Raw genomic sequence first — 27,882 nt, forward strand, 5'->3', positions numbered from 1 at the left:
GAAGCTGCCGAAGCGCGTGCGCGACGCCGCGCTGGGCATGCGCAAGGCCTCGACCCACGGGAGGCGGAGTGTCGATGGTTACGTAAAAACGTAGGCGGAGTTGGAGGCGAGTCCTGTCTCAGGCTCTGGCTCTGAAGACAAGCAGGGGCGGGTGATGGGCGGTTCCAGGAACCACGCTGGCCCTTGTGCTTAACCTGCTGCGCTTCGTGCCGCTGAAGAAATCTGTCAGATGAGGGGCAATTTCTTCTCTTGATTTTGCCAAAATGTGTAGAACTAAAACATATGCAGTAAGCATACAACACACCACGAACATAAGCAGTGTGGTAACAAATTCTCACAAATATTTAAAAAAACTTCAAAATAGGCTTCATTCCAGGTTCCTACTTTCTAGGAAGGAGGACTCATTCGCTTCTCCAAGTCTTTGCTCAAACGTCACCCTCTCAATGAGGCCCACCCTGACTCCTCCCAACTTAAAAAAAAAAAGTTTTAAATATTTTATTATATCTTTTCTATTACCACTTAGTCCCCTTATAACCTCCTCCCCCTACTTCCCAACATTTTTAATACTGGATATATTGGGATATAATCCACACACCATACAATTCATTCTTTTTAAGTGTACAATTCAGTGCTTTTGCTAGGGAAGCTCAAGAGTTAAAGATTTTAGCTTCAGTTATAGTCAATAGGCTTAAGTGATTAATGCATGTGGAAAGTTATTATCCCAGGAACTGGAATGCATGAACCTACGTGATTCCAGGAGGTCCAGGAGGTCGACAAACAATTCAACCCTTGTGCCCCAGTATCTGAGACATTGTTTTCCAAGGAGGGAACTTCCCTGATGAAGATTAAAAACTGTTGATGAGCAGATAAAGAAATGCTAGAAAACCACCTCTGGACTGTAACTCTTACTTCACGAACCTTTTCCCAAACCCCTTACCAACCTTTTCCTTCTCCCCATAAAAAGGTTGGCTTGGGATGAGATGTTATGACAGTTTTTAGGGTACATAACCAGCCCTCTTGTCAGACTGCCGATACCTGAATAAAGCACCCTTAAAGATTCAATCATTGTCTCTACTTATTGGTTCTGGTAGTGACAGATAGCATGAATGCTGACTTTTCCAGTTTCATTTTTTAGTATATTCACAGAGTTGCTACCAGAATATTTCATGACTTCTCCCCCACCAAAGCTCACTACCCATTAGTAGTCACTGCCCATTTTCCTGTCATGACCTCGTGACCAAGAATCCATTCTGTCTCTATGGATTTGTCTGTTTCGGAAGTCTCAGGTAAATGGGATAATAATATATGTGGCCTTTTGTATCTGGCTTAAACCTCCATTCTTTAAAAATGTATTGATTTTAGAAACAGAGGGAAAAAAACATCGGTATGTTGTTTCACTTATTTATGCATTCATTGGTTGATTCTTGTATGTGCCCTGACCAGGTATAGAACCTACAATCTTGGCATATTGGGATGACGCTTTAATCAAGTGAGATACCCAGCCCGGGCTAAACCTCCATTCTTAATCCCCGTTTTTTCCAAGGCTGTTATCATCTTCTACCATATGTCACTCACTTATTTTTAAATTTATTGTTTATAATCTCTTCCCTCACACTAGAATATGGATTCCTGGTGGATACATTTTATCTCTTTTCTCCATCCTTGGAGGTCAGCACCTGAACAGTGGCTGACACATGAAAGGCAACTGCCAAATGTTTGTTGAATGAATGTAAGTCAGGCTGCTTTGTGCTATGTTAAGGACCACTGCCCTTCTTTCCTTTCCTCCAGCTCTCCAAATTCTTTCTTCCCTCTGCACCCAGGCCATCCCTCCCTTTGTCTGAAACGTTCTCAGGGCTCTCTCTGTGGCTTCTCGGCTTTCAGGTCTTAGCTCTCAGCTTAAATGTCACCCTCTCAGACCCTGAACACCCTGTTTCCCCCTGCATCCCAGTCACTCCCGTGCATGTAATTTATTTTCTTCACAGCCTTATTTACTTACTTGCAAAGTCTGGCTCCCCTGCATAATAAGACTATAATAAGTATCTTGAGAGGTTCATGTCACCCCCATCTGTTTAACAGTATCTACTGTATATAGCACTGCTAAACACCCCTGTATTGAATGAATGAATGAACTCTGAAGAGGATGTAGCTGAAATGGCCTCAGGAGCAAAGTGGAGCCCACGATCAGGGGGAACTCTCACCTATACTCCTGTCCCCTTCCCCTCCCAGCCAGCCCAGAGACCACAGCAGCACAAGAGGTGGCCAGCTTAGAAAAGTTTAATTGCTGAAAATATCCCAGGCATATGCAGGCCAGCCCCTGTGGGGTTCACACCCCCTTAACCGGGCCACCAGCCTATGATGCCCCCTTCTCCTGGCTTCAAGTCTGGGGAACAGGGTGACTGGTCCCAGAACCCTGATGCTGATGTTGCTCCAAATGGCCTGGCAGGGGACCAGCCCCCAAGGCCTTTGGCCAGAATTGGGACAGCAGGCAAGACGAGGTGGCATGTAATAACTGAAGGTGCTGGGTGAAGGCAGCTTAGGTCGGAGTAGGGAGACAGGGAGTCCAGGGCCTGCCCAGGGACATGCTACTGGCCCCCCAACCTCATCCCACCCCCATGCTTCTGGCTCCACATGCTAGCAGGCAGCTGAGGAAAGCGGGCAGTACCAGAGAAAGCAGAGGTGTAGATAATCCACGGGCGTTTTAGCAGGGCCCAAAGGGCATGGAAGTGCCCAAGGCCCAAGAAAAGCCAGGGCCTCTGGGATGTGTTTTGCCAGAGCCAAGACGTGCCTTCCAGTTTGAGGGTAAGATAGGAGGTGTGCAGGGGCACTAGGTGGTTCTAGGAGGTGGCAACGGCAGGTGAGGCCAGAGGTGGCTTAGTGGGCAGACTAGTCCTGGGAAGATAAACCAAGAAGTGGGAGGGAGTTGAGAGGTAATTGGGAAGGGAGGTGGTACATGCTGCAGGGGTGAATAGGAAAGAGATGGGATGCTAGGCCCATTCATTCACTCACCCACTCAGCCTCGTCCACACCTTCGAAGGAGTCCTGGGGGAGCGGGTCCTCCCGATTCCCTAGCTTTGCCACCATAGCACTGAGCAGCTGGGAGAGTAGACAGGAGAAGAGGTGGGAAGGGAATAGGACCTTTGACCCCAAAAATGTCATACCCCACTTTGAACCCTGCTGAGGTTGTAAAAGAGCCATTTTCATGAAAGCCCCAACAAAGTTGATGGTTTTCATTAAAAAACAAAATAAAACAGCTCTGTAGAGATGGGGGAGCCAGAGACGGACAGATTGTGACATGCAGCACTGGAGTCACAAGGCAGCTGTCCCTGAACATTGCCCCAGAGGCTCAAGTGTGCACCAGGGTCCCAAATGCACTTGGGTCCAAAACCTCTAGTTCTGGTTAGGTTGGGACAGGCCAAGGCAGGGACTCTCTCTGCCATTCCATGGCTTCCTGAGTCCCATGTCTCATGGGTGGCAGCAGTCAACTTCAGAGCTCTGAAAGGCCTCCCCAGCAAGCTCTTCGACTGAGACGGGTATGACACCGGCTCCTATCCCAGTCTGGGTTGGGCTAGAGAACTGAAGAACAACTGAGGGGCCCTGTGCCCTTCCCATGGCCAGCCCTGTCCCATGCCTACCTCTTCCTTCTTTTGCTGGTCTGACTTTTCCTCCAGGTAGAGTGCTGAGGATGGGGCCCTCCGGGCAGGGGCTTCACGGGGGGCCTGGCTCACTGGGGCAGGGCAAGGATGAATACCAGGCATAAGAGTCCCTTTGTGGGGAGCTCTCCACCCAATCCTTTGGAACCAGCCACCTAGGGGATTCTGTGGCAGAGACTCCCAGAAGTAGCATTAATAGCTCTCAACCCTCTGTTCACCAGGCTTGCCCCGAACACCAGGCTGCATGTGTGCGTGAGTGAGTGAGTGTGTGAGTACATGTGTATTTAGGTGGGGACTTGAGATGGTAACACAGACCCTGAACCCTATTCTCCCGTGCCTTAGAGACTGAGCCTGCAGGTACAGCCACCCCATCCTTAGGAGCCCAGAAGTGTCTGCATACCAGCAGGGACAGAGGATCTGTCTTCTGCCCCTTTCTCTAACCCCCATCCACTTCCTGCTTTCTACCCTCTTCCTACCTGGGGTCATGCCAGGGGGCTGCAGGCTGAGAAGACGGGGCTGTCCGTTAGCACCTCCCAGCCAGGCTTTGGCATTGAGCACTGGCTCCCAGCTCACTGCTGTGTCTGGGAACACATCATCCTGGAAGAACTCTTTCTGCAGGGAGGGAGAAAGGGGCCGCCCTCAGGCAATGACCAGAAGCCCAGGGCATACTCGCATGCATTGGGAGGGGGAAATGGCAAGACCTGAAGCCCAGTCTGGAGTTTCCATGAGTTCATAATCTCAGCAAAGTAAGAGAACAGGTGATCCCCCAAACAGTGAGAGGGCAGTCTTGAAACAGGGCCGGTGGGGCCTCAAAGTCCCGGAGAGGGGCTGGGCCCCCATCCTCACCCTGACTCGGGGCAACCGGAAGGCAACAGGCTCCAGGGAGGTCTGGCGAAGCCGCAGGCATCGGGCAAACTCCACTTCACACACGTCACACTCTGTCTTGGGCAGGAGGATGAAGCCCTGAGGGAGTAAGGGAGTCATGCAGGGGCTGGAGCCCAGAGCTCACAGCTGGGCACCTGGGCCCCAAGGGTGCCCGCATGCCAGCACCCCTCACTTAGGACCCCAAGGACCAAAGTTCACCCTGGACAGTAGTGTATTGGCTCATGTTTAACAACTGGCTCTCTGGAGGAAAAACATCTTGATTTGCAGTATTTGCCTATTTCTACGGTTTGAAAACTACTGCCATGGCTGATTTCACTGACTTGTTGCATAGAGATGTGGGAAGGAACATGCAGTAGCATGTCATCGTATATTGGGTTGGCCAAAAATTTCGTTTGGTTTTTTATGTAAGATGGCTCCAGCAGCCCTTCGCTGTCTTTAACTTCATTTGAAACAATTTTGTTAGATTGTTTTGTGACAGCTGTTATATCAGTGTGCATTAAAAAATAACATCAAAATTGGCTAATTTTTCTGTAGTCATGTTACTATTGAAGATGGAAGAAAATGTGCAACATTTTTGGCATATTATGCTTTATTATTTCTAGAAAGGTAAAAATGCAACTGAAATGTGAAAAAAAGACTTATGCAGTGTATAGAGAAGTTGCTGTGACTGATAGAACGTGTCAAAAGTGGTTTGTGAAGTTTCTTGGTACTACTGACATTTTGGTCAAAACATTCTGTGCTGTGGGGCTGCCTCATGTATTGGAAGATGTTTAGCAGCACCCCTGGCCTCTACCCACTAGAAGCCAATAGTAGGAGATAGGTGACGTACTCAAAATATCCAAACGAATAAAACTATTGGTGAAAAAGAAAAATGTGTCTTTCATTTTACAGTAAAAATTAAACAGACTTTTTGGCCAACCCAATAGTATTTTCAATTGGACAGATCCAACACATGTAATAATCTCAATGGAACAAAAGAAAATAAGGTAAAATAATTAGAAAATGATGAACTGAGTATCTATGGCCTTCACTTTAAAAACAATTTATTTGCAGGTTTATATACCTTAACCTTATACAGTTTAACTTTTAGTAATGGTTGAGTTTAACAACCAGCTCCTGGGAACTGCTGAACACACCCCACACACCCCTATACTTCCGCATATGGCCACGAGAGGGCAGGGGAGCCATGTAGTGCCACCTAGGGAAGGAGGATGAAGGGGACAGGATTTGACCTCTCACCTTGTGGGGGTCAGGTGAAGTGAAGCTGTTGCACTCCAGGAAGAAAGGAGCCTCAGGGAGCAGCTCGTATAGGAACACGCGGGTGTCGCCCTGGCAGGGTGGGTAAGTGGGAGAGACAGCCAGCTAAAGCTGCCTTCACCTAACCTTGTCTCACCTGCCCACCTCTCCCACTTGCGCATCCCAGCCTACCTTGCCCGTGAGTAGCACCAGTCTAGTGTCCGGGTCATAGCTGGGCAACAGGGTGGAAGGAGCCACGTCCAGCCCCAGCACTGCCAAGGGGCCAACATCCAGAGCTTTGGCTGAGTACAGGAGCAACTGGCGTTCACTTTGGCTGTGGAGGGGACATGGGATGTGCAAAAACAGGTCCATAGTGCTGGAGGGGCATGAGGCAGGGCAAGGACTCCAGCAAGGATCTTGATCTTGTTGAGTTGGGGGCTTGAAGGCCTCAGGGCCAAAGGAGAGGCCTCTGCCCATCTTCTTTCATGATTCAGCCCTCAGAACTACTAGCCTGGCCTAATGCAACAGTGTTCTAAACTGCCACCCAGCCTCAACTTCTCCGCGCTAACTACTGCCCTGCTCTGATATCCTCCAACCTTCGTCAGCCCAGTCCCGGCCCTGGCACCTGTCCTGTGGCCACTGTGGCCTACTAAGTCTGGACTTTTCTCCTCAGGGTCTGCTTTCTGCCCTCTGTTCCAGCCAGACTGGTTAGCTTCCTGGCCTTTTCACTCACAACTGATACCCTCTGGTTACTAGCCCCTGTGTGACCCAGTTCAGATGAAATCTCCCCTTAGGAGGCCATCTCTGATTCTTTCTCCAAAGGGACAAATCCTTGGCCCTCTCCAGTAGGCTTGCTTCCGTGTTTCGTGCACTACTCCTGGTCCCCTCCAGGCAAGGGTTCCTTGCAGCAGGCCTTGCTTTCATCCCTCTGGGCCCTCAGGTGACTCCCTCCCTCCCATCCATCCATCCATCCATCCCTGAGAGTTGTGTATGTGTATCTGCAGAAGGGGGACACAAGTGGCTCCTGAAGTGTGGGATGGCGGTTCCCGAATTCTCACCTGTCAAAGCCAGATACCAGCAGACAGTGACCATCACACACCCAGACAATGCGGGCTCCCCGGGTCCCCTCTGGCCCTGGGCCTTCCTGTTGGAATAAGCACTCGAAGTCCAGCCAGGCCTCCCACTGGGCTGGAGGACTGTCCCCAGTCCATTGTGCCCACCTTGCTTACCTGCAGGGGCTCAGGGCTACTCCGGGGCTCATAGACCCGCAAGCGTCCATCCTTGCAGACAGTGGCCAGCTGCTGCCCATTGGGACTCCAGGCCAAGCCAAATATCTGGGGGCAGGTGGGGAGGTGAGAAGTGGACTCTTGCCCTGTGGCTGGGCACTTGCCCCTAAAGCTGTCCTACCTGGTCCCGGTGGCCCAGCAGCCTCAACCGTTCGACTCTAGCCTGGAGGTCCCAGATTCGAATGGTAAGGTCATAGGAAGAGGAGGCCAGCAGGTCAGCTGCCAGGGGGTGGAAGCGCAGAGAGTAGATCTTTTCTGTGTGGCCTGGGGACAACGCATGGGGTGAAGCTGTAAGCTCCTCAGAAGCCACTACCTGCCCCTCCCTTACCAGGGCCCACCTGACCTGTGAGTACGGCCTCTGGTGTGGTGAGCACCTCCTCCAGGCCATCTGGGGGCACCCGCCACAGACGAATTCTGGCGTCCTCCCCAGCTGCAGAGAGCAAAGACTCATCACTTCTGGGCACAAGACACCTGGGCTCCCCCTGCTCCCATTCACAACTCAGGGGCCTTCCCTCAAGTCTAGTGCCCAGCTCTCTTACCCACAGCAAGGCGGTGGGGGTCAAAGGGGTCCCAGGCCAGATCTGTCACAGCTGTCCCATTCTGAAGCGTGGGCAGCGCTGTGTCAGGCAGGCGGCCGGGCTTCTGCAGCTGTGGGAGGTTCCCCCACCCCAAGTAACATCCATTAGTAACAGGCAGAGCTGCAAGGCAAGCAGCATGCTTGCCCTGCCACTCACCCCCGTAGCTGATGCCCCCTGCTGGATGGCCCAAGCTTTCTGCCTCAGCCAACTCGTGTTCTGGGCCTTAAATGCCAACTGTGAGGCCCCAGAAAATGAAGAGGTATAAATATGGAGTGGTGAAAGGAGCTCTGGCTTGAGGCTCAGGTGGCCTGGGTTCAAACTGCCAACTCCACCACTTATACAGCTGTGTGATCCTACAGGTCACTATACCTCTCTGTGCCTCAATGCTCTCATCTGTAATATGGGGATAAGAGTGGCACCCCTACATAGGGAAGCTGGGAGGATTAAATGAGATGATGGGTGGAGGCCTAGCACATGGTTTGTGCTCAAAGAATGTGGGCTGGTGTGGGTACCCAATGCCTTTAGTGTCCTGCAGGAGCTTGGGGGAAGCTGTAGTAGGATGAGGCCCTTACCTCAAGCACAGCCACCTGCCCACCGCTGCTGAGCAGGGGTACGGCCACACGCAGATGGTTGGCACAGAAGCCGTCGCTCTCACCAGGCGTGGTGAGGTTGAGCCCCTTGAGGTTGGTGATATGGCTGTCTCGGTGTAGGACAGTGCCCTGAGCATGGCGGAATTTGGAACTGGGGCCTGGCAGGCAGCAGGGACACAGCCTTGTGAGGATGCCCTGCCTAACCATCCTGTGTTGCCCTGCAGGAGGATCCTAGGCCAGGCCTGTGTCCTGGCTGCCTGCTCCCCTCACTGCAGGGCCATGCAGGGAGCAAGCCCAGGCCCAGACCTCTGCTGGCCCAGCCAACACAGCTTGCCCAGGATGATGCCTGGGAATGAAACTTGAGGTATCTCAATGGAAGCTGAGGGCTCCAGGGAACTTCCAGGCTGCCCTCTTCCAGATGAGACTGACTTTATGCCACAGAATATGTGGCTCCACCAGGAGGGGAGACAGGGCTGGGGTACAGAGGATGGGCTGGGTATGAAAGAGTTAGCTCACCCACTAACTACCCACTTACCCAGAAGGCTCTGTAGTGACCTCTGGCTGGGGCTGGTGCCGATGCCACTGGTGCTAGAGAGCGAGGGCCCCAGGCTAGATGGTGTGGAGGGTGAGATCAAAGAGCTGGGAGGGGAGGAGAAGCCCTCCTGGGGGAAAAGCACCTGGGGTCAGCCACAGGCCCCTGGGTGTGTTGGCCAGAGAGAGGATGCTGGGATCCTAACTTTGGGCCCCTTCTGGGTTGTGGGAAACTGAGCTGGGCATCACACCCCTCTCTGGGATGTGGAGAAGGAGCATAATCGCAGATGCTGATAGGGGCTGGGGTAATATGGGGGCGAAATGACTGTCAGACCACGGGGACAGCAGATGGCAACGGCTGGCTCCCAGCATTTGTGGGTAGGTGAGCCAAAGGTGGTTAAGATCTGCCAGTATTTCAAGAAAAGCCAGAAATCTAGATTTTATGTGACAGTCTCACTTTCTACTAAATGTTTGTTCAACTTAGAGAACTCTGTGAGGTTCCTTCTGTCTTTTATGCCTGACAGCTAGAAAAGATTCAAAAGACCATCAGGGCTCCCACTGTGGTGCTGAGAAGCAGGCAGCCCTGCCACTCACACTGAGGTCCTTGTCACGTGTGGGCAGCTCCGCAGACTGGGCTGCATCAGGGGAGGGCTCTGCAGGGGGCACCAGGCTGGAAGTGAAGCTGGGGTGGGGCTGCTGAGCTGGGTTGAGGCTGACCCTCTGCACCTGCGGGGAGAGGCAGCAGTTAAGGTGTGGGAAGGTATGCGGGACACAGCGTAGCTGAGTTAGTGTATGGCTGGACTGTGGGGCCATGCACGGGGCTGCTGTTAGGAGGGTCTGGTAGAGACCAAGGGCAGCCAGCCAGGCCTTGGCCCTACCTGCCGGTTGCTCCCAGCCCACCAGGTGTGGGGTTCAGAGGCAGGCACACAGCCTGCAGCATCAGGGAACAGGTCCTCGTAGAACTCTACAGCCTGGTGACAGACAGGTATGTGGCCAGTGAGGCACAAATCCCCCAGGCCTTCCCAGCCCCTCACCCAGACCCCCTTCACCTTGCGGGGCACATGGTAGCTAATGGGCATGATGGCTGTGTCACTCAGCTGAAGGACTCGGAGCACCTCACAGCCCATGACAGCCAGCACCCTCCGGGGCACAAGGGTGGCGCCCCGAAGCACACTCTCCAGGAGGCACTGGGTCACTGTTGGGGACAGCAGGGGAGAAGAGTCGGGGTAGTTGGGGGATGGGAGGGGAGGAGGGGAAACAGGAGAAAAGGGAGGAAGAACAGGGAAGGAGAACCCCCCCCAAAACAAAAACCAAAAAAATAAAACCCAGAAAGAGTAGGGGAGGGAAGGAAGAGCTTACCTGGGCTCAGTGCCAGCTGCTGGGGGGCTACCTCGTAGCAGTGCAGCTGACTCTCACCCTGAAATGAGCCCAGCCTGAGCACCTTCTCTGGCTGAACCCTGCTGTCCCAGGTCCAACACCAGCTCTCCCATTTCCTTTCCAAGGACCTGAGCTACTGAAGCATGGCAGACATCAATGAGCTGAGCCCTTGGTAGACCTTACCTTACCGGTTCGTCATTAGAGCATATGGAGTAAGCACCAGGAGCATATATTTAATATTCACAGTGTGCCTACTGTGTGCTAACACTGCTCTATTTTCAGCCTGTGCTCACGAAGCTGACATTTATGGACGGAGACTCGGAGGCCCGGATGCTAGCAGGAGGCCACTCAGTCTGGCACCGGTGGAGCCTGGGCAGCACTGTTCTAGTTTCTGCTTTCTGCAGGCTGTAGCATCCTGCACTCCCCACTCTCCCAGTTGTCTGCTTAGGTCAAAGGTCAGGGACAGGCCTGGCAAGTGAAGGCATCAGCCCCAGGGGGCCTGATGTGGGTGAATGTGGGTAGGTGGTGGTTGGTTCCAGCTTCTCCCTCACCTTTCCTGCCAGAACCAGGAGCCCGGAGTCTGGGTCCAGCAGGGGCATCAGAGACCTGGGGGAGAGAGAGCTGGTCAGTGGGTGGAGCCAGCCACCAGTGGGTAAAGGGCAGTAAGAGGTCTGTGAGCCTTGTGACCCCAGATAAGAGATCAGGCCAAGCATCACAGTGGCTAGGAGTGATGTGGCCCCTCCAGCTGCATCCAGCTGGTCCCCCAGGATCTTCTTTCTTTTCCCAGATCCCCCATTTTCCTACCTTCTTCATTCAGGACCGGTGCTGGCCCTGGGCACAGGGAATCTATCCCTTCTTTTTGCACCTCAGCCCCAATCTCACCCCAGGAAGACCCCCACATACAGTCTGTCCCTGGTCCCACCTTAGCCATCTTAGATATCAACCAGCCTTATTGGGGTAGGTGAGAAGGTGCTAGATGAGGGGATCCCCTCAATCCCCATCCAGTGCAGTCAGGTGGGTGCTACAGATCTGCACTAAGGTTTCGGGGCCATCTTAATCACCCCAAGCTCCTGGGGCCTGGATGATATCTTGGAGACTCAGACCCCACCCCCAGCACTGACCTTGGGTCCCCTACACCCAGCCTGAGCCATGGGCTCCAGAGTAGGGCCTCCTTTGCTGCCAAACTTCCCTGCCTCCTCATTTTCCATCTCTGCCCCCCTTCCCAAAGCAGGCGTGGGGAGAGGCGGCAGCCAGGAACACGGAGGGCAGGCTGGAGGCCCCCAGCACCCCTGCTGCTCTGTGCCCACCTGTTCTTGGCCAAGTGCCTGTTGCTGCCGAGGGAGTTATGATGCCCTCCCCAGGCCCTGTAGAGGTTCCTTTGCAACCTCTAACCTTGTGAGCACTGTCTTCTAGCTCATAGTCTCAGGGGGAAGGGGCCCAGGAGAACTCTGGCAGGTGCCTTCATCCATTTGCTTCTTTTAAAGATTTTTATTTATTTTTAGAGAGAGGGGAAGGGAGGGAGAAAGAGAGAGGAAGAGAAACATCAATGTACAAGAGAAACACTGATTGGCTGCCTCTTGCACACTCCCAATTGGGGACCCAGCTCGCAATCGAGGCGTGTGCTCTGACCAGCAATCAAACCTAAGACCCCTTGGTCTGCAGGACAACGTTCAACTCACTGGGCCACACCAGTCAGAACCATCCATTTGTTTCTTGCTTCTGGTCTTGTCCCTAGGGACCCACAGGCCTGGGTCACTACCTCGACACTTGTTCCCACACAGAACCCTGTCCTCACTGTGGTCCAAGTGGTCAGAGGTCATCCAGCTGTGGCAGCTGCCTCTATCCCTCACCCAGGCAACAAAAGGCCCAGCTCTCTCCTCCCCTGCCTGTCTACCCCTCCCAGCCAGCTTCCCAAAGTTTGCCTGCTACCTACTTCCCCCTATCCCGCTGGGAGACACAGAGCGAGCTGAGAAGCCGGATGGGGCCCTGGGCTGGTCATCTCTGAGTAACACAGCCTCTACTTACTTCAGGCCAGGCAGGGTAAGCTGGGCTCAGAACTGCCTTGCTTGACCTGGTCTGACTACTGCCTGCCTTGGGGGAGGGAGAAGGCAGGAGAGACAAAGTGATTGTGTGGCCTCGGGTGCCCCCCCACTGCAACACTGATGCTGGCTCCAGAGGGGCTGGACACAGATCCCTTCAGCAACTGTAATAGGGCTTTCACTAAATTCCATCATTCATTCCTTAGGCAAGCTGGTCTGTGCCTGGCCCTTGACTCAGACTACAGGTATGACTGGAGGTGGATGCAAAAGACCCTACCTCTGACCTCAAGGAGCTCCCAACCTGGAGAGGTAGACACAATTAAACATGTGAAGGAAAAGTTCTCTGAGGACACAGGACATAGGGCAGAGGGTATGGTCCCACGTGCAGGGGAGAGAATTCCAGGCAGAAAGGGCAGCATGAGCAGAGGGCCTGTGGTAGGTTGGTGTGTGGCCTGGGCAATGAGGGTAAGGGGCTGAGGCTTGGGACAGGGAGGATAGAGGCAAGACCAGATTGGGCCTGGTACATCAGGAGGAGTATCCTGCTTCCATTGGACAAGAAATGAAAAGGTGATGGCACATCTTAAGTGAAGAGGGATAAGAGCAGATATGCACTGAGCAGAGATCACCATGTAGAGATGGGTGCAAGGAGTGTAAAGAAAAGGTGATAGGTTCAGGGCAGAGTCTGAGGGCAAGTGGGCTTGGGGCTCCTGCTGCCTTGGTGAGAACTGGTGGGACTGTGTGTTCCACCACAGAATCAGTGGCTCACCTGTGCTTTAAACTACCCTCCTTAAGAGGTTTGACCTGGCCTCTCTGCACCCCCATCCCATCAGTCCTAGCTGGCTGGCCTACTGACTCAGGTGCTGGGGATACAGGGGCAGGAAGTCACAGAGGGCAGGGCTGGCTCCTCTGACAGGTCAAGCCTGTCTTCTTCGCCTCAGGCAGAGCTATCTGGGTAGTTCAGTCAGGCAGGAGCACCTGCCTGCCAAAGCAGTGGCACAGGAAATGGGGTCATGGCACCAGCCCCATGGGCTGGCCAACAACTAGCACAGGCCTGACCCCAGGCCTTATAAAGAGAGCCAAGCTGGGTCTGGGTCTGGAATGTAGAACATGGCCCCAGCTTGGCAGATGGCCAGAGGTGGTGAGAGCTGGTATAGGCACCTCTCCGGCTGCCATGGCACAAGGGGAGGGTTAACATCTGGGCCTGCTGCTGATAAGGGCTCTGACCCGGATTCAGTCTAGGGCCCAGATGTGACCCCCAGCCCTGGGCCCAGGTTCCAGGAGATGCAGAATGATGGTGGTGCAGAGTGGATCACATAGGGGAGGGGTCAGCCTCTGATAATTCCATCAGCTCTCCCAATATTCCTGCAATTAGCACAGAAGTACTGGAATATGCCAGCTAGGAAAAGGGAATCCTCAATAGTCCTTCTCTGGTTCTCCCCACGAACCCACCAATCTAGACATCCAGGCAATCAGGCCAGGTCTCTTGGATCTGCCTCTGTCACCCAAGCTGGACAGTAGATATTCCCTTGGACCAAGCTGTGCTTCACACTCCTTAGCTCCCTCCCTCAAAGAGGCTCCAGGTAACCAGGGAGGCTCTAAAGGGAGGTGGTGTTAAAACCATATGAGGAAAGGATGGACAAACTGGGGAGTGGTCCGGAAGATTCCCTTGAACCTCTGAATGGATGAAAGTATGACCTGAGTCCGAGGTGCAAGATCAGGGCAGGGGATGGACCATTTAGGCAGGTGGGGGTCTCTCCATCACGGAGAACTGGCCGCAGAAGTGAGAGGCTTTGGAGCCTGTCAGGAAGACCTATTCTTTAGTGGAAATCAGGCTGGTCTTCAGAGCACCTCCTCCCTCCTACAGCATCTGTGGACACTCCTGAGGGCATTAGGACCCAAAGGCAGAGGCATAGAGACAGTCTGACCAGAGCCACATGGTGCTGACTGCAAACTCAAATGCTTCAGGAAACCAAGTGAGTGAAGCTGCCTCCTGTGAGACGACTGAAGTGGTGGGGAGTGGGGTGACCTGTGAACTCGAGGCTTGGTCAGAGGGGCACTTGGCTCCAGCTGAGAGTTCCTGTTCAAGGCAGGCTGGGAAGTCCCATTTTAATGTGAAACCACCAGATTTTTAATGTTTGCAATGGCATCAAAGTTTTAAAAAGTCCCATACAAGCCAAATGAAACACACCTAAGGGCCAGCTCTGGACCAGGAGCAGAGATTTGCAAGTTATGCTACACATCCACAAATACCAAGGTAAGCAAGGGGTGCAGGTGTGGGGTCCAGACCTCTATCCTGGAAAGGGGCCCTGTCGGGAAGAGGCCATGAGAAGGCTTGGAGCTGAGAGGGCTGAGAAGGTAAGTCTGGAGGTGAGTATTGCACTGAACCCTGCTTAGCTCATTAGCAACTGGACACGGAGGCTGTCCTGCCTTCTGGAGGTTATCAAGTCCTCCAAAGAATACCCCCCGCCCCACTGGTGTGGCCTAGCCTCATGGGACACACCCTTGGGCCCACTGAGACTCAAGCTGGCCCAGGCAAAGGCCCTGGCTGCAGGCCAGGCTAGAAGAGGAGGCGGGCGTCCCGGGCCCTCTGGAACTCAGGAGCTGAGCTGGGTCCCAAAGCTCTGAGGCATGCCTTTGACCACAAACATGGAGGGGGAGGAGGGCAGAGCCTTTTCCTGGAATCCTTAAAGCAGGGGATTTTTGTGGACTAGTCCAGCCCCTGGCACTCGTCCCTCTGGCCCTTTCAAGGGCCACTGTCAGCTGCACCCAGGCCCCACCCACTGACAGTGAGGCCCAACTTCACACCTCATCCCAGTCCCTGACCTCCCCGCCCCACCTCCTCAACACTCAGGCTTTGGAGCTGTCTGTAACTGTGAGGCCTTCATCAACATGGGAAAGGTGGTCCAGGGATGCTCACAGGCCTGAAAGCTGTCATGGCTAAAAGGACTCCAGAATTCAGATTTGGCGTTAAGAGTTTGTATCTAGGAGGCCCTCAGAAGGGCTTGGTAGAGCCTGTCCAGGAGTTTTTGAAATTGGGATTAGTTACCAACAATAGCACATTGAGAGAGTTCACCTTAAAAAAAAAAAATCCGGATTTTCAGTTTCTCTTGAAAAATCCAAAGCTCTGACAGGCTGAGGCAGATCATGGGGGCTGAGTCCTTACACGAGCCCCCACTCCCCTCCTCCCCTGCTTTTCCAGGTTTGCACAAGCTCTGGGGTCTGCTCCGTAAATTTACGTCACCTGTCTCGTGTGTCACAAGCATCCGGGTGAGAGTCCGTCTCACTCAAATTCGCTTGATTTCTCCATGAAAATCAGGGACCTGCCCAGGTTCATAAGGCAAACAAGTGGTAGGTCCACCTGAAGCGTCGGGACTCCTGATTCCGGACGGCGGGGAACAAGGTCTCTCCTGCCCCCCAGGTCGGGGAGGACCAGGACGCCCAGCCAAAAGACCAAACAGTAAAGAGGTGAGGCGAGTGTCCCTTGGCCTCGTTCTGCCCCGACCAATGGGGAGCGACCCCGCCCCGCCGGCGGCCGCAGCCCCTCCCCGCTGCCTTAAAGGAACGACCCGCCTCCCGTAGGCAGACTGCAGCCCGAGCCAGCGGTGGGGATTCGAGGACTCGGCTGCTTCAGGAACCAGCGACCCTCTGGTCTGGCCGGCGGGGAAAGACTGACGCTGCGGCCCGCCCCGCCCAGCTCCCGCAGCCGCCACTGTCCGGTGAGTGTCTGCTAAGCTGGGGGGCTGCGGACGGGAATGGGGGCGCCAAGGCGAAGAGCTATGCACATGCGCCAATCACGCGCGCTGAGCCCCCCGCCGCGCGCACTGGCACTCAGAGCAGGCATGCGCCCTCAGCCCCGCACCATCACCTGGGCCGACCCGGGCGCGGGCAGCCCTGTGGCGGGGTGCGCGAGCTGGTGTGTGTACATGGCTCACGGCAGGCAGGCCGGCCGGCGGGGCAGCAAGCAGACAAAATAAACACCCCCTCCCTCGCTTCCTCCTCCCACGGCCGGGCCCTCCGGCATGACCAGTTTTATGAATTAAACCCCTTTGAGGGAATGGCCACGCCATAATCTTGGGTTGCTTTTACCTCCTCAAGTGGGAATAGTCTGGTTCTGGGCCTGGATGCTCCCATGCCCCTATGCCTTGGGATCCTGAGGGCCTTTGTCACTCAGGACAGAACTGGAGTAGGGGATGCATAGGCATGCAGCCTTGGGGAGGTGTAATCAGATGGCTGGAAGGTACTAAGGCACCATTCCACGCCCCCATCCCTAACCACCCCCCACTCCTGTGCCTGTCTACTCAGGTTGACACTTTAGACCTTGGCTGACTGGGGCCCAGGTGTTTGTGTGCTTCATCTCTGTCTCTGCCAGGTGAAGGGGCTTTGCTTGGGCTATGAACCCAATGGCCTTGAGCCAGCCTAGTCCTTTGTGTCCCAGGGCTGGCAGGGCTGGCAGCGCTGGGGCCTGAGGGCTGCCTAGGTCCCTCTGTGGTCACTAGCAGATGAGCAGATTGGTGCCAACCATTCCTTAATCATTACTACCCCAGCTTCACCAACCGCTTCACCCCTTGGGGTCTAGGGATGGAGTCTGCAAGGTCGGAAGGACGAAGAGAAGAGACAACTGTCCCAGTGTCCCCCTGCTTACCTTTTTCACCAAGGGCAGATGAGGCTTTGGAGAGAGACACCAAGGCCCAGTGCTCGCCTCCCCAGGCCAAGAGTTCTGTGGCTGGGGTACTGGACTGAATCTCAAAGGTCCTTTCCCAGGCACAAAGGGGTGGCTGGGTGGGTACCCTCCAAGTAGGGTCCATTCAGGCTGGTCCCATAGGCAGTGAAAGTCCAGCTAGTGCCCAGCTGTTGGCAAGGCCCGACAGCACTAAGGCAAGTGGGTGGCGGGAGGATGGGAGAGCAGTCCCCTGAGTTTGCTGTCTTCTCCCAGGGGAATCAGGCCCCAGAGCTTCTGTAAACAGAGTGTCAGAGGCAGGAAGAGGGCTCTGGTAATGAGCAGCCCAGCTGGATTCTCTCCAGACCATTATTTGGCCTCTCCTGGGCCCAGGGAGGGACAATGATGCTCATGCCAGGCTGGGGGCCTGGCATAGCCTGTCCCCACCTCCTTGGCTTCATGCAGCTGCACACTGAAACAACTACCCTGGAACCTGTGGGTCCACAGAGTCGGATGGGACCAGTAGGGGCTGGTGTTCCAGGGTATTTGCTGGGATGGCACTACTCTCTTAGACTCTGGAAATGGGGGAGGGGGCTCAACACAAGAAGACCCTTAGACATTGTCCAGACCTCTGCTTTCACCAGGAAGGCCCTTCTGGCAGGCAGCCCCGGGACCAGGGAGATGCCCTGGGCAGAAAATGGGTCTAGTTTCTGGCTCCCATTCCCCCACTACAGCCCTGGGGGAGCGGTGACAAGTCCTAGGTAAAGAGAGTTGAGTCCTATGAAGGCTTATATGTGGACCTCACCCCTGGGGTAGGGAAAGGCCCTGGGGACAGGAAAGTGGGATCCAGCTGGGCCCAGAAGGCAGCTCCCACCTAGTGGGCTAGCTAGCCAGTCCCCTCTGATGACCAGAGAGAAGGTTGGGTGAGCCTCTGCTCACAGAAGCATCCCTGGCCATTGGCAAGCCCTGAGTTCATGGAAAGGGTAGCAATGCCACCTAAATGGGTTAGGCCTCTTCCAGAGCCCCCCTCAACCCTCCTTAGAGTCTCCTCCCTGGGCTGGGGAGCCCAAGGCTCTGTGTGCACTGCCAAGAAACCCAGCTCCCCTCACTGCTGTGGAATTTGTGAGAGTTCTTGGAGAAGGGGGAGGGTATGTATGAGAACACAGCCCACTGGGCGTGTTTCTGGCGTGGGCGTGTGTCTGTGTGCGCGTGACTGGAGCAGGGCTATGTTTGGGGGCGGGTAGGGGTGCTGCGGGAGTCTGTATGCACTACGGGCGGGCGGGCGGGCGGGCGCAGGCTCAGCCTTCTTCCTTTTATCGGTTTCCACATTCCAGAGCCAGCCGGATTGCTTTCCTTTAGCTGGCTGGGCCGCCTGGCTGGCCAGGCCTGTAGGCCTCCCCCGCTTTTCCTCATTCCAGCTTTCCTGGGTATGAGGAGACTGGAGCAGGCTCCCTTAGACCACCTCGGGTTTGGGGAGGGGGGCAGGCAAGGAGCCAGTTCTTCTCCAAGGTTGGGGCAGGCCCCCCACACCAGTCTCCTCCAGGGAAATGCAATAAGGCTCTGACATTCCTCCGAGGCTGCCTGAGAGATTTAATTAAGGAGGGAGGAGAGAGCTGGCTAGCATTGAGAAGGGGCTGGGGCTGGGGCTGAGGCAGGGGCTGGGGCTTGGGTGGTCACTGGGGCCTGGATAGACAGGAGTAAGAGGTGAGAGAGGGGGAGGGCAGGGGCAGGGTGGTGCCTCCCCATGTCAACCTCACCTGCCCACTGATCGGCTCACAGATCCCAGGAAGGGCCACTTCTTCCATAGGGTCACCTAGATCCCTGGCCATGGTGAGCATGAGAAGCGGAAGACCTCCTCTGGGGCTACTTCCTTCTCAGACCCTGTGTAGGCCCCAGACAGCCTGGGCCCAGCTGACTTGGGGCTGGTGGCCTCCCTTGGTGACTAAGACCTTCCCCTGGCAAATTCAGGGTTAATTGCAGGGTTAGGACCTTACTTGATGGGTGGTTGGCCCTGGGTGGAAACCAAGCAGTGAGGAGGCCATGTCTGAGCCCAGCCCTGGTGGCATCACACCTGCACGCGCCAGACAGTGGCATCTGGACTGGCCCATTTCTATTTGGGCCACAGCTACCACAGAGCTCCCGGGGAAGCAGGTGTCCTCTCCCAACAGAGTGGCACCACTCCTAACTGAAATGGCACATTCCACTGCCCCGGGGGCCCACTTGAGCCATAGATTGGCCTTAGTCACTGATCTTCCTGCCCTGGGCTGACAGGTCTGGTGGCTACCAAGTCACCCACGGTTCCACAGTAGGTCCCCACCTGGGGCCTGGAAGACTCCTGCTCGTCTCCTACATGGCTCAGGGACATTCCCCCAATTGGGAGAAACAAGCTGATGTCCAGACTGTCCCCTTTGCAGCCTCCTGTCCCAGGGTCTGAGACCTATCTGGAGGGGAGACTCATCCAAGGAGCTTCTTCAAAACACGGCTCTGCCAGGCCTCAGGAACTTCCCAAAACTGCCAGGGTGATTCTGATATGCAGCTGGGGTTGAGAAGCCTCTGGGGTTCCAGGAGGGAGATCGAAGCCCAGAAAGGGAAGGAAACTGGATGAGGTCACAAATTGAGTGTTGGGGTCTTATCTGTAGAATGAGCAGAGCCAGGTGGAGTGGTGGATGGAGTAAGGCAGAGACACCAAGATGGGCAGGGACCTCTACCTTAAACATGGGGCAGGGTTCTAGCCCCCACCTGGAGAGAGGGCCATCTCTGAGGAACCTGAGGCTTTACCACCTTGGCCTCTTCCATCAGGACCCAGGAGGAAGAACCCAACCTCTCTGCTCCGCTGGGCCAGGGGCTGCTTTGTCCTGGGGATGGGGAGACGGGCGGACCCGACCTGGGCCCTGAGCCTCCTCAGACACGTCAGCGAAACTGGAGCCAGCTGTCCTGGCTGCCGGCACAGTCCCGCCTGCCTGAGGGGTTGGCAGACTCCTGGGCTGGGCTACTGCCAGGCCTGGCCGGCAGTGCTTAGCCCAGGCGGGCCAACAATGGGAGCCAGAGGCCCAGGGCCCCAGGGTCAGGCCTGCAGTACCAGACCCCTGCACCCACTCTGGCGTTGGGCACAGGAGAAGGGTATGCTGGTCTGTCCCACCCCCAGGAACATGGAGATGCTCCAGCCTCAGATGTGATTTGGTCACCCAAATGCCCAAGTTCCACCCACTTGCTAGCCCTGGCTTGACCCAGGGCTTTTGTGTGAGCAGGTGCCTGTATGTGTGTCCCACACTTGGAGTGGGTGGGGGCCCTCTGGGTCCCCCCGAGAGCTGAGATGATGGACGTCTTTATTCACAGAGCCCTCCCTGTGCTCTTGCCCCACCCTGAGGTCATGTGCTGAAGGTGGCTGGCCAAAGGACAGCTCACCCACTACCCCCCCCAAAACTAAAGGCATCCCCCATCAGGCTGCTCTCCCACACCCACACCCAAGGGTGCATGGAGGCCTCACTCTCAGCCCAGGGGGCCTCCTCTCCTATCTGTGCTTAGAGGGGTGCAAAGCCCCTTGCACACTATGGTGCCCTCCCTGAGTGTAGGGAAGGCAGTAGTCAGGTTTTAAGGGTAACACCCTCCCTCAGGTAGCCAATATTGACTGGCCACTCAGAATGTGCTCCAAGTACAAACTGAATGGCCCTGAAAACCAGGCACTATTACTAGCCCCCTAACTTCACAGATGGGAATGAGATGAAGGCCCATAGCCAGGCTGCCACAAAGCCAGGCAGCAAACACAGGCAGTCAGACCCTAAAGAACCATCCCAACAACTGTTCCTTGGAGTTCGGCAAGGCCAGCAGCAGAGCCCAAGCCTCTCCGCTTGCCGCCTCTTTCCAGACCACAGCAGGGCCAGGCTAAGGCGAGGTTGTGTTGAATCCAGGTGGTGAACAGATGCCCTGGACCCTGTTGCCCTCTTTCACACTATCCCCTCCCCAAATGTCAGCGCTGCCTCCAGAAGTCTCCCCACACTCTTTGCAGAGGGAGAGGTCCCACCTCCCTGCCTTGGGTCAGTGGATCAGATATCAAAGCCGGGCCCCTGGTCCTTCAGAGCTGCTGAAATTGTAACTGGCTGGGCAAGGGCAGCCATGACCCACCCCCCACCACTACCAAGAGACACCTCTATCCCCAGTGCGCACGCGCCCACATGCACCCCCCCCTCCACCCCCAGCATGCACCCAGACCAGCAGAATCGCTTCCAGAACTTGTTAGGAGAACTTGCCCACTTGAAAACAAACAGAACACTGGGTACTCAGAACACCTCCGGAGGGTGAGACAAGGCTGCTGAGAAACTGAGGCCCACAGGTAGGAAGTGACTTGGGAAGCTATTTAGGGGTAGAACTTGGGTCCAAATTCAGACTTCATCTCCAACTACCAGATGGCTGTCGCCTGCCCCTCCACTGTCAGTCTTGGCCCCCTAGGGTCCCCTCTAGGGGCTGCCTGATGTCTGATCTGCTCTTGGTGCCAGCCAGCCACCTTGTGGAGGAGCCACCAGCCCCCACTTGCTGTTTTCCAAAGCCCTACCAGCTCTTTCCTGGGTGGTGGACCCAGGCTCAGGCCGAGGCACTCACCCTTGCCTCGTAGGGAGTGGGAAACAGATTAGCTGCTGGAATCTCCCCAGCCCAGAAGGCTAGTCACTCTTCCTGATGCAGCCTCTGTTCCCAGCTGCTCAGCCAGATTGCCACTCTGGGTCCAGACAGACCCATAGCAGTTGCTGCCTCCGTCCCCAGTGATGACTTTGCTGATTAAAGGAAGGAAAGGCCAGAGCCCTTGCTGCTCCCCTCCTCTATGAAGAACAGGGAGCACTCCCAGCAGCCCCCTAGTCTTGGGAGGTGTCTACTCTGAAACACCCTGGGGAACAGATGAAAAAAACCTAGGCGCTGAGAGAGCTGAGAAACCGTTGTCTATACCTTACAGCTCTAAAACCCCTGGCCCAGGGTTGCCTGACTGAAGCATGAGCTCTTAACCATGAGCTTATACAAGTCCCATGGGAAGCCAACGTCATAGGGGTGGTCAGGCTGGCCACGTGTAGGGTCCCCTCCCACTCCAAGCCTGGCTGCTCCCTTCCTGACCCCAGCCTGTTCCACCAGGAGAGCTGATTCAGGGGGAGGTGGCTCACCCCCCACGTGGATGTGGGGGGTGGGGGACACTCATAGCCCACATCTGGCGGCCAGGCCAAACCCGCTGACTTCTGAGTCAGTGAGGGTGGAGCAAGTCCTTGCAGGGGAGGAAGCTGGGTGGGGTGCATGGAGCCCCCTTGAGATGGCACTGGCAGGGCTGGGGTGAATGAGGCAGCCAGGAGCCTAGAGAGCAGGGGAGGGGGTGCTGGTTATGGGTCAGGAAAGGTCTCCCTGGCTAGCCTCTGAAAGGTGGTCATCAGTGTTAACTAATGAGGGGCAGAGGCCAATGGCCCCACTTCCCAGGCAGTGGGGACCCTGCAAGTGGGCAGGGCATAGGTGAGCCCAGACCGGGTGGCAGGCCTTTACCTAGAACTGGCCTAAGACTACAAATGGCCTCCCCGGTGACTTCTCTAATCCATCCCGGGACTGCGTGCCCTTTTCCCACCTCATATTCCAGGAGCCCACTTCTCTGGGGGAGGGACTGCCCAATGGATGGCAGTCGGGGCAGAAGGCACTCTGTGGGGAGGGACGTGTTACCTGCGTTGGCCTGACAGCTGGCTAGTGTGGGGGAAGGGGAGGCTGAGCCCCAGCACAAAAGGCTCTTGTGTGAGTAGAGGTGCCTGGAAGCAGTGGGGGGGTTCTAACCTCTCTGGGACTGTAACAGCCCTGAGTGCGGGGACTGCTGCTGGGAGTGTCTCCGGTTTTCCCCTAGGAGCCTGAATGAAGCAGGGCCTGTGCTGTGGCCCCATCCTATCTTGAGCAGGCCAGGCTACAAGATGGAGCCTGGAGCAGCTGGGGGAGCCACCCCCACCCTGGTAGGACTGGGCCCCACATCAGGCAGCAGGCCCAGCTACACCTGGACCTGCTTAAGGATCTGGGCTCCGGGTCAGATTTCGCGGCAGTGCAATGGCAGCAAGTCACTTCACCTCCAGAAGCCCCTCTTTTTCTTTCTTCTGGGAGTGATGAGAATAGTTTCCACCTGGAATGGCTTCTGGAGGGACTCTAAGAGGTGGCTGTGAGTGCTCAGTGGTGCTGGCATGTGGGAAAGGCGGTGGCTCTGCTTCACTGCCCAGCCCAGTAGAGAACCCAAGAAATGGTATATGAAAGAATCTGGGGAGTGTTTCCAGGCTTGGCACTGCCTCTGGGGCCACCATGCAACCAGTGTCCCCACTTAAGCCCTGGTTCAGCCCAAGGAGGCTTGGACCCCCTTACCTCTAGTTCTATTACTGCACCTGCGGAGGACTATGAAGACCATGGTTCCCTCTACACTCCAGCTCCCGGGGGACACCTGACAATTGCTCCAGTTTCTCTGCTCTCTTTCCTAGGAGCTTTACCACTGGCCACAGCCTGGCCAACCTACAGCTCCCATCCTGGGCAGGTCTGACTTCACAAGTGGAAAAACACTGATCCCATAGTTTCCATGTGAAGTCTTCCTGCTGCGGTCTCTCCTCACTTGGAGGATGTAGAGCGTGGCAGCAGGGGCCGGAGGCCTGGGGCAGCCAGCTTCTCTGCTTACGCTCTGGGCTGGCTGCCCACCAATCTCTCCCAGAAGCTGTGAGGAGGGGCTGCTACTCCAGGAGCCACCATTCTCCCCGCTTCCCTATCCACCTCAACAGAGATTTAGGGGTGGAGGGCTGGGGCAAGGGCACAAAGCCTGATGCTTTTTGACCACATGTTCTCTCTGAGCCAGAGAGGTGGGAAGGCTGGGGTAAGGTAAAGGTGTCCTTTGTGGTCATTGAATGTTTGGGGGCTGGACCCAGTTCTGCATGCATTAACCCACTGAAACCTGGTGACAGTGCAGGAAATAGCAACTGATAGCATAACGAGGTCATATGGCTGTTCCAAGTCACATAGGAAGGAAGTGATGGTGCTGGGAGAGGAACAGGGCCCAGGCACTGGAGACCTGACCCATAACTACAATGTACCATTGGGTTTGGGGGCAGGGAGTAGTTAAGGGGGCTTGGAGTTCCCTTCTTCCATCCTTCCTGGCATGACTGTCTCCTGGGCCCCTGACTCATGGTCTCCTGTGTTTCCCCTTTGCTCCCAGGGACCAAAAGATGCACTCCAGGGTCCCCCTGCTCCTGTTGCTGCTGTTAGCCCCAGGGCCTGGGGTGCAGGGCTGCCCATCTGGCTGCCAGTGCAACCAACCACAGACAGTCTTCTGCACTGCCCGCCATGGGACCACAGTACCCCGAGATGTGCCACCTGACACAGCAGGCCTGTATGTCTTTGACAACGGCATCACCACGCTGGACGCAGGCACCTTTGCCAGGCTGCCAGGACTGCAGCTCCTGGACCTGTCACAGAATCAGATCACCAGTCTGCCCAGTGGGGTGTTCTGGCCACTTGCCAACCTCAGCAACCTGGACCTCACTGCTAACAGGCTGCGTGAGATCACCAATGAGACCTTCCGTGGCCTGCGGCGCCTGGAGCGCCTCTACCTGGGCAAGAACCGCATCTACCACATCCAGCCTGGTGCCTTTGATGCACTTGACCGCCTCCTGGAGCTCAAACTGCAAGACAATGAGCTTAGGGTACTACCCCCGCTGCACCTGCCGAGCCTGCTGCTGTTGGACCTCAGCTATAATAGCCTCCTTGCCATGGAGCCTGGTGCCCTGGATACCGCCAATGTGGAGGCACTGCGGCTAGCTGGCCTGGGTCTGCAGCAACTGGATGAGGGGCTTTTTGGCCGCCTGCGCAACCTACACGACCTGGATGTGTCAGACAACCAGCTGGAGCATGTGCCGCCAGCCATCCGGGGTCTACAGGGACTGACGCGCCTACGGCTGGCTGGCAATACCCACATTGCCCAGCTGCGGCCTGAGGACCTGGCTGGCCTGGCAGCCCTGCAGGAGCTGGACCTGAGTAACTTGAGCCTGCAGGCCTTGCCACACGAGCTTTCGGGCCTCTTCCCGCGCCTGCGGCTCCTGGCAGCTGCCCGCAACCCTTTCAACTGTGTGTGTTCCCTGAGCTGGTTCAGCCCTTGGGTGAGGGAGAACCGTGTGGCACTGGCCAGCCCGGAGGAGACACGCTGCCACTTTCCACCCAAGAATGCTGGTCAAATGCTCCTGGACCTTGACTATGCCGACTTTGGCTGCCCAGCCACCACCACTACGGCTACAGTGCCCACCACAAGGTCTTCGGCATGGGAACCCCCACCCTCGTCTTCCAGCCCAGCCCCCACCTGGCGAAACCCTACAGAGCCTGCTGCCAAGGCCCCAAGCCTGCCACCTGCCACCCCACCCACCATGGGACCTGACCCCCAGACCCAGGACTGCCCAGCGTCCATCTGCCTCAATGGGGGCACCTGCCACCTGGGGGCTCGGGGCCACCTAGCCTGCCTGTGTCCTGAAGGCTTTACCGGCCTGAACTGTGAGAGCCTGGTAAGGCAGGGGCCATGGTCCACCCCCACCCCAGCCACTCTGAGGCCTCCTGGGCCCCTGCCCCTCAGAATCGAGCCAGTAAGCCCTACCTCTCTGAGAGTAGGGCTGCAGCGCTATCTTCAGGGCAGCACTGTGCAGCTCAGGAGCCTCCGCCTCACCTACCGCAACCTGTCAGGCCCCGACAAGAGGCCAGTGACACTGAGGTTGCCTGCCTCACTTGCTGAGTACACGGTCACCCAGCTTCGGCCCAATGCCACCTACTCAATCTGTGTCAGGCCCCTGGATGCTGGGTGGGTTCCTGGGGGTGAAGAGGCTTGTGGAGAGGCCCGCACACCCCTAGCTGTCCGCTCCAACCATGCCCCTGTAACACAGGCCCGAGAGGGCAACCTGCCGCTTCTCATTGCGCCTGCCCTGGCTGCCGTGCTCCTGGCTGCACTAGCTGTTGTAGGGGCAGCCTACTTTGTGCGACGGGGACGGGCCGCAGCAGGTGCAGCTCAGGGCAAAGGGCAGGTGGGGCCTGGGCCCCTGGAGCTGGAAGGGGTGAAGGCCCCCTTAGAGCCAGGCCCCAAGGCAAGTGAGGGTGTTGGTGAGGCCCCTCCTGGTGGGCCTGAGTGTGAGGTGCCACTCATGGGCTACCCAGGGCCTGGGCTCCAAGGGCCCCTTCCCACTAAGCCCTACATCTAAGCGGGAATGATGGACGACTGGGCTGGGTTCTCAGAGACTGGCCAGCACCCTCTTGCTGCAGGACCAAGAAGTTCTCAGATCCACATGATGAGGACAACACGTCAGGGCAGGGGCTGTGTGACTATAGCCCAGTCCCTGCCCCTCTCTGGACCTTGGTCTCCTCATCTAAGATGCTGGGACCCAGATGAAGACCTCTAAGGACACCCAGAGCCCGAGTGCTTCTGAGGATGGTATATGCCCTGTCCTTTGCAATGTGCAACTTCTGGGGTGGGGTGGGGCAGGGCAGGCAAGCTCTGCCGTGTGCTGGTAACACAGGCCTAGGGCTGCCAGGCTCCGAACCCCAGGAGACTCTGGGGGCCAGTGAAGGAAGCCCCCAGAAAGAAGGCGGAGGGAGAGCAGGGGTAAGGACGGGTGTGTATCCCAGCCTTGGCCCCAAGGAGTGAAGCAACAAAAGAAACTGGAAAGAAAGACGCTTTAGGAACAAGCTTTGCTTTTGTTTTTTAAAATATATTTATAAGAGATCCTTTCCCATTTATTCTGGGAAAATGTTTTTCAAACTCAGAGACAAAGACTTTGGTTTTTGTAAGACAAATGATGATATGAAGGCCTTTTATAAGAAAAATAAAAGATAAAATAAAATGAGTGTTTTTCTGGCATGGCCCCAGCACTCTGGGAGGGTGGGGGTACAGGGTGGATATAAAGGGATAGCCCTCTATGTGGGGAGCTGAGGGCTCAGGATCCTGCTCTCCAGAGGACACGAGGCCCTGGCCAGCATCCCCTGGGTTTGGGTGGGCTACTGCTGAGGGCCATGGTGAGAAGGAGGGGCATCCCCACAGTCCGGCCCTGGGGATTTGTCTACACCCAGCCTCCACTGAGGTGCCCAGTCCAGCCTCCCACTGCAGGAACAAGGACAGAGGCTGGGCAGCTTCCCACCTCATGGAGGAATAGGATAGCCTTAACCTACCCAGGCCCAGGAGCTGCAGTCCTCCTTTAAGAGGCTCGTGACAGATGCATACGAAGAGGGTCCCCAAGGATCCATTCTCAGGGATGGGTTTGACAGGCAGTCCATGCCTGCCTTCCTCTGCGGAGGGGTGCCTTGACCTATGTCCTGCCAGGCCCTCATGGATAATGCAGGACCAGGTGGCACACACAGCCCACCCTCCCTGCAGTCTCATTGCCCCTCTGCATGGGCTTCCTGCTCCAGCTGCAGAGAAAGGGCCTTAGTTAAGGGCAGCACAGATCCTGAATGGCTGGAGCCCTCTGGTAAGTGGAGAGGCTGTTAGAGACTTAGGGGCAGGTGGCCCAGGAGCAGGATCAGAGATCTGAGTCTGGCCTGCGGAGACCTGGTAGCCCTGTGATGCACCTTTACTCTAGTAGAGATTTGTTTGGTTTTCCATAACTGCAGAAGCGGGAGTGTTTTCCGTGAAGGCCACGGGCAGCAGCAGGGGGCCAGGGATGGTGCTGAGAGCTTGGGGACAGTGATAGATACAGAGTTCCTTTACCTAGTACCTTTTAGATGGAAGGGGAGGTAGGCCCTGGGGCTATAAAGAGGCACTGCATTTGTTGGCGTGCCCGAGGCCCCATCCCTGTATCCTTCTGCGGGGCTTAGCCACTGGCCCCTTGCCTCACCCTGGTGAAAAGGAGGCAGCCCAGTCAGGCCTGGGGAACAGGCCCTACAGCTTGGGGCGTTGATGTCAGCGCCAAGTCAGGCCCCGCCACACAAGGCTCTGGATTCAATTAGCGGCTGCTGAGGGTTGTGGCATGAGAAGGGAGGAGGCAAGCAGAGGGTTGTGGGGGCAGAAGGTGGTTTCAGTGGGCCTGGGTGGGGCCCCATCTTCCTG

The 27,882-nt window shown here is 56.0% G+C and overlaps 2 protein-coding genes across 3 annotated transcripts in view; one reads left to right on the forward strand and one right to left on the reverse strand.

The window, feature by feature from the left end:
- Positions 1-2,012: 2,012 nt before the first annotated feature.
- CORO7 (coronin 7) overlaps positions 2,013-27,882 on the reverse strand; it is a 58,213-nt gene continuing 32,343 nt past the window's right edge. The window contains exons 10-28 of one of the 2 annotated variants that reach the window (XM_054589518.1): positions 10,685-10,739; positions 10,116-10,173; positions 9,806-9,951; positions 9,635-9,727; positions 9,351-9,482; positions 8,761-8,887; positions 8,208-8,383; positions 7,597-7,705; positions 7,401-7,487; positions 7,179-7,321; positions 7,001-7,105; positions 6,830-6,915; positions 5,964-6,105; positions 5,775-5,864; positions 4,497-4,613; positions 4,127-4,262; positions 3,633-3,724; positions 3,007-3,093; positions 2,013-2,889 (exon numbers count right to left, since the gene is read on the reverse strand). In XM_054589518.1, the coding sequence (XP_054445493.1) occupies positions 2,884-2,889; positions 3,007-3,093; positions 3,633-3,724; positions 4,127-4,262; positions 4,497-4,613; positions 5,775-5,864; positions 5,964-6,105; positions 6,830-6,915; positions 7,001-7,105; positions 7,179-7,321; positions 7,401-7,487; positions 7,597-7,705; positions 8,208-8,383; positions 8,761-8,887; positions 9,351-9,482; positions 9,635-9,727; positions 9,806-9,951; positions 10,116-10,173; positions 10,685-10,739 (1,987 nt within the window). In that variant the 3' untranslated portion in view covers positions 2,013-2,883. The remainder of the gene's footprint in view (positions 2,890-3,006; positions 3,094-3,632; positions 3,725-4,126; positions 4,263-4,496; positions 4,614-5,774; positions 5,865-5,963; positions 6,106-6,829; positions 6,916-7,000; positions 7,106-7,178; positions 7,322-7,400; positions 7,488-7,596; positions 7,706-8,207; positions 8,384-8,760; positions 8,888-9,350; positions 9,483-9,634; positions 9,728-9,805; positions 9,952-10,115; positions 10,174-10,684; positions 10,740-27,882) is intronic. The other variant, XM_054589519.1, reaches the window with a different exon arrangement.
- On the forward strand, positions 15,770-26,708 carry VASN (vasorin). Its single transcript, XM_054589520.1, has 2 exons — positions 15,770-15,888; positions 24,022-26,708. Exon 2 carries the CDS (start codon positions 24,032-24,034, stop codon positions 26,039-26,041), a length of 2,010 nt encoding a protein of 669 aa, XP_054445495.1. The 5' UTR covers positions 15,770-15,888; positions 24,022-24,031; the 3' UTR covers positions 26,042-26,708.

Source organism: Pteronotus mesoamericanus, unplaced genomic scaffold (assembly GCF_021234165.1).
Source record: "Pteronotus mesoamericanus isolate MK-2021 breed Mesoamerican mustached bat unplaced genomic scaffold, CSHL_Meso_final scaffold_167, whole genome shotgun sequence".
Lineage (NCBI taxonomy): Eukaryota > Metazoa > Chordata > Mammalia > Chiroptera > Mormoopidae > Pteronotus > Pteronotus mesoamericanus.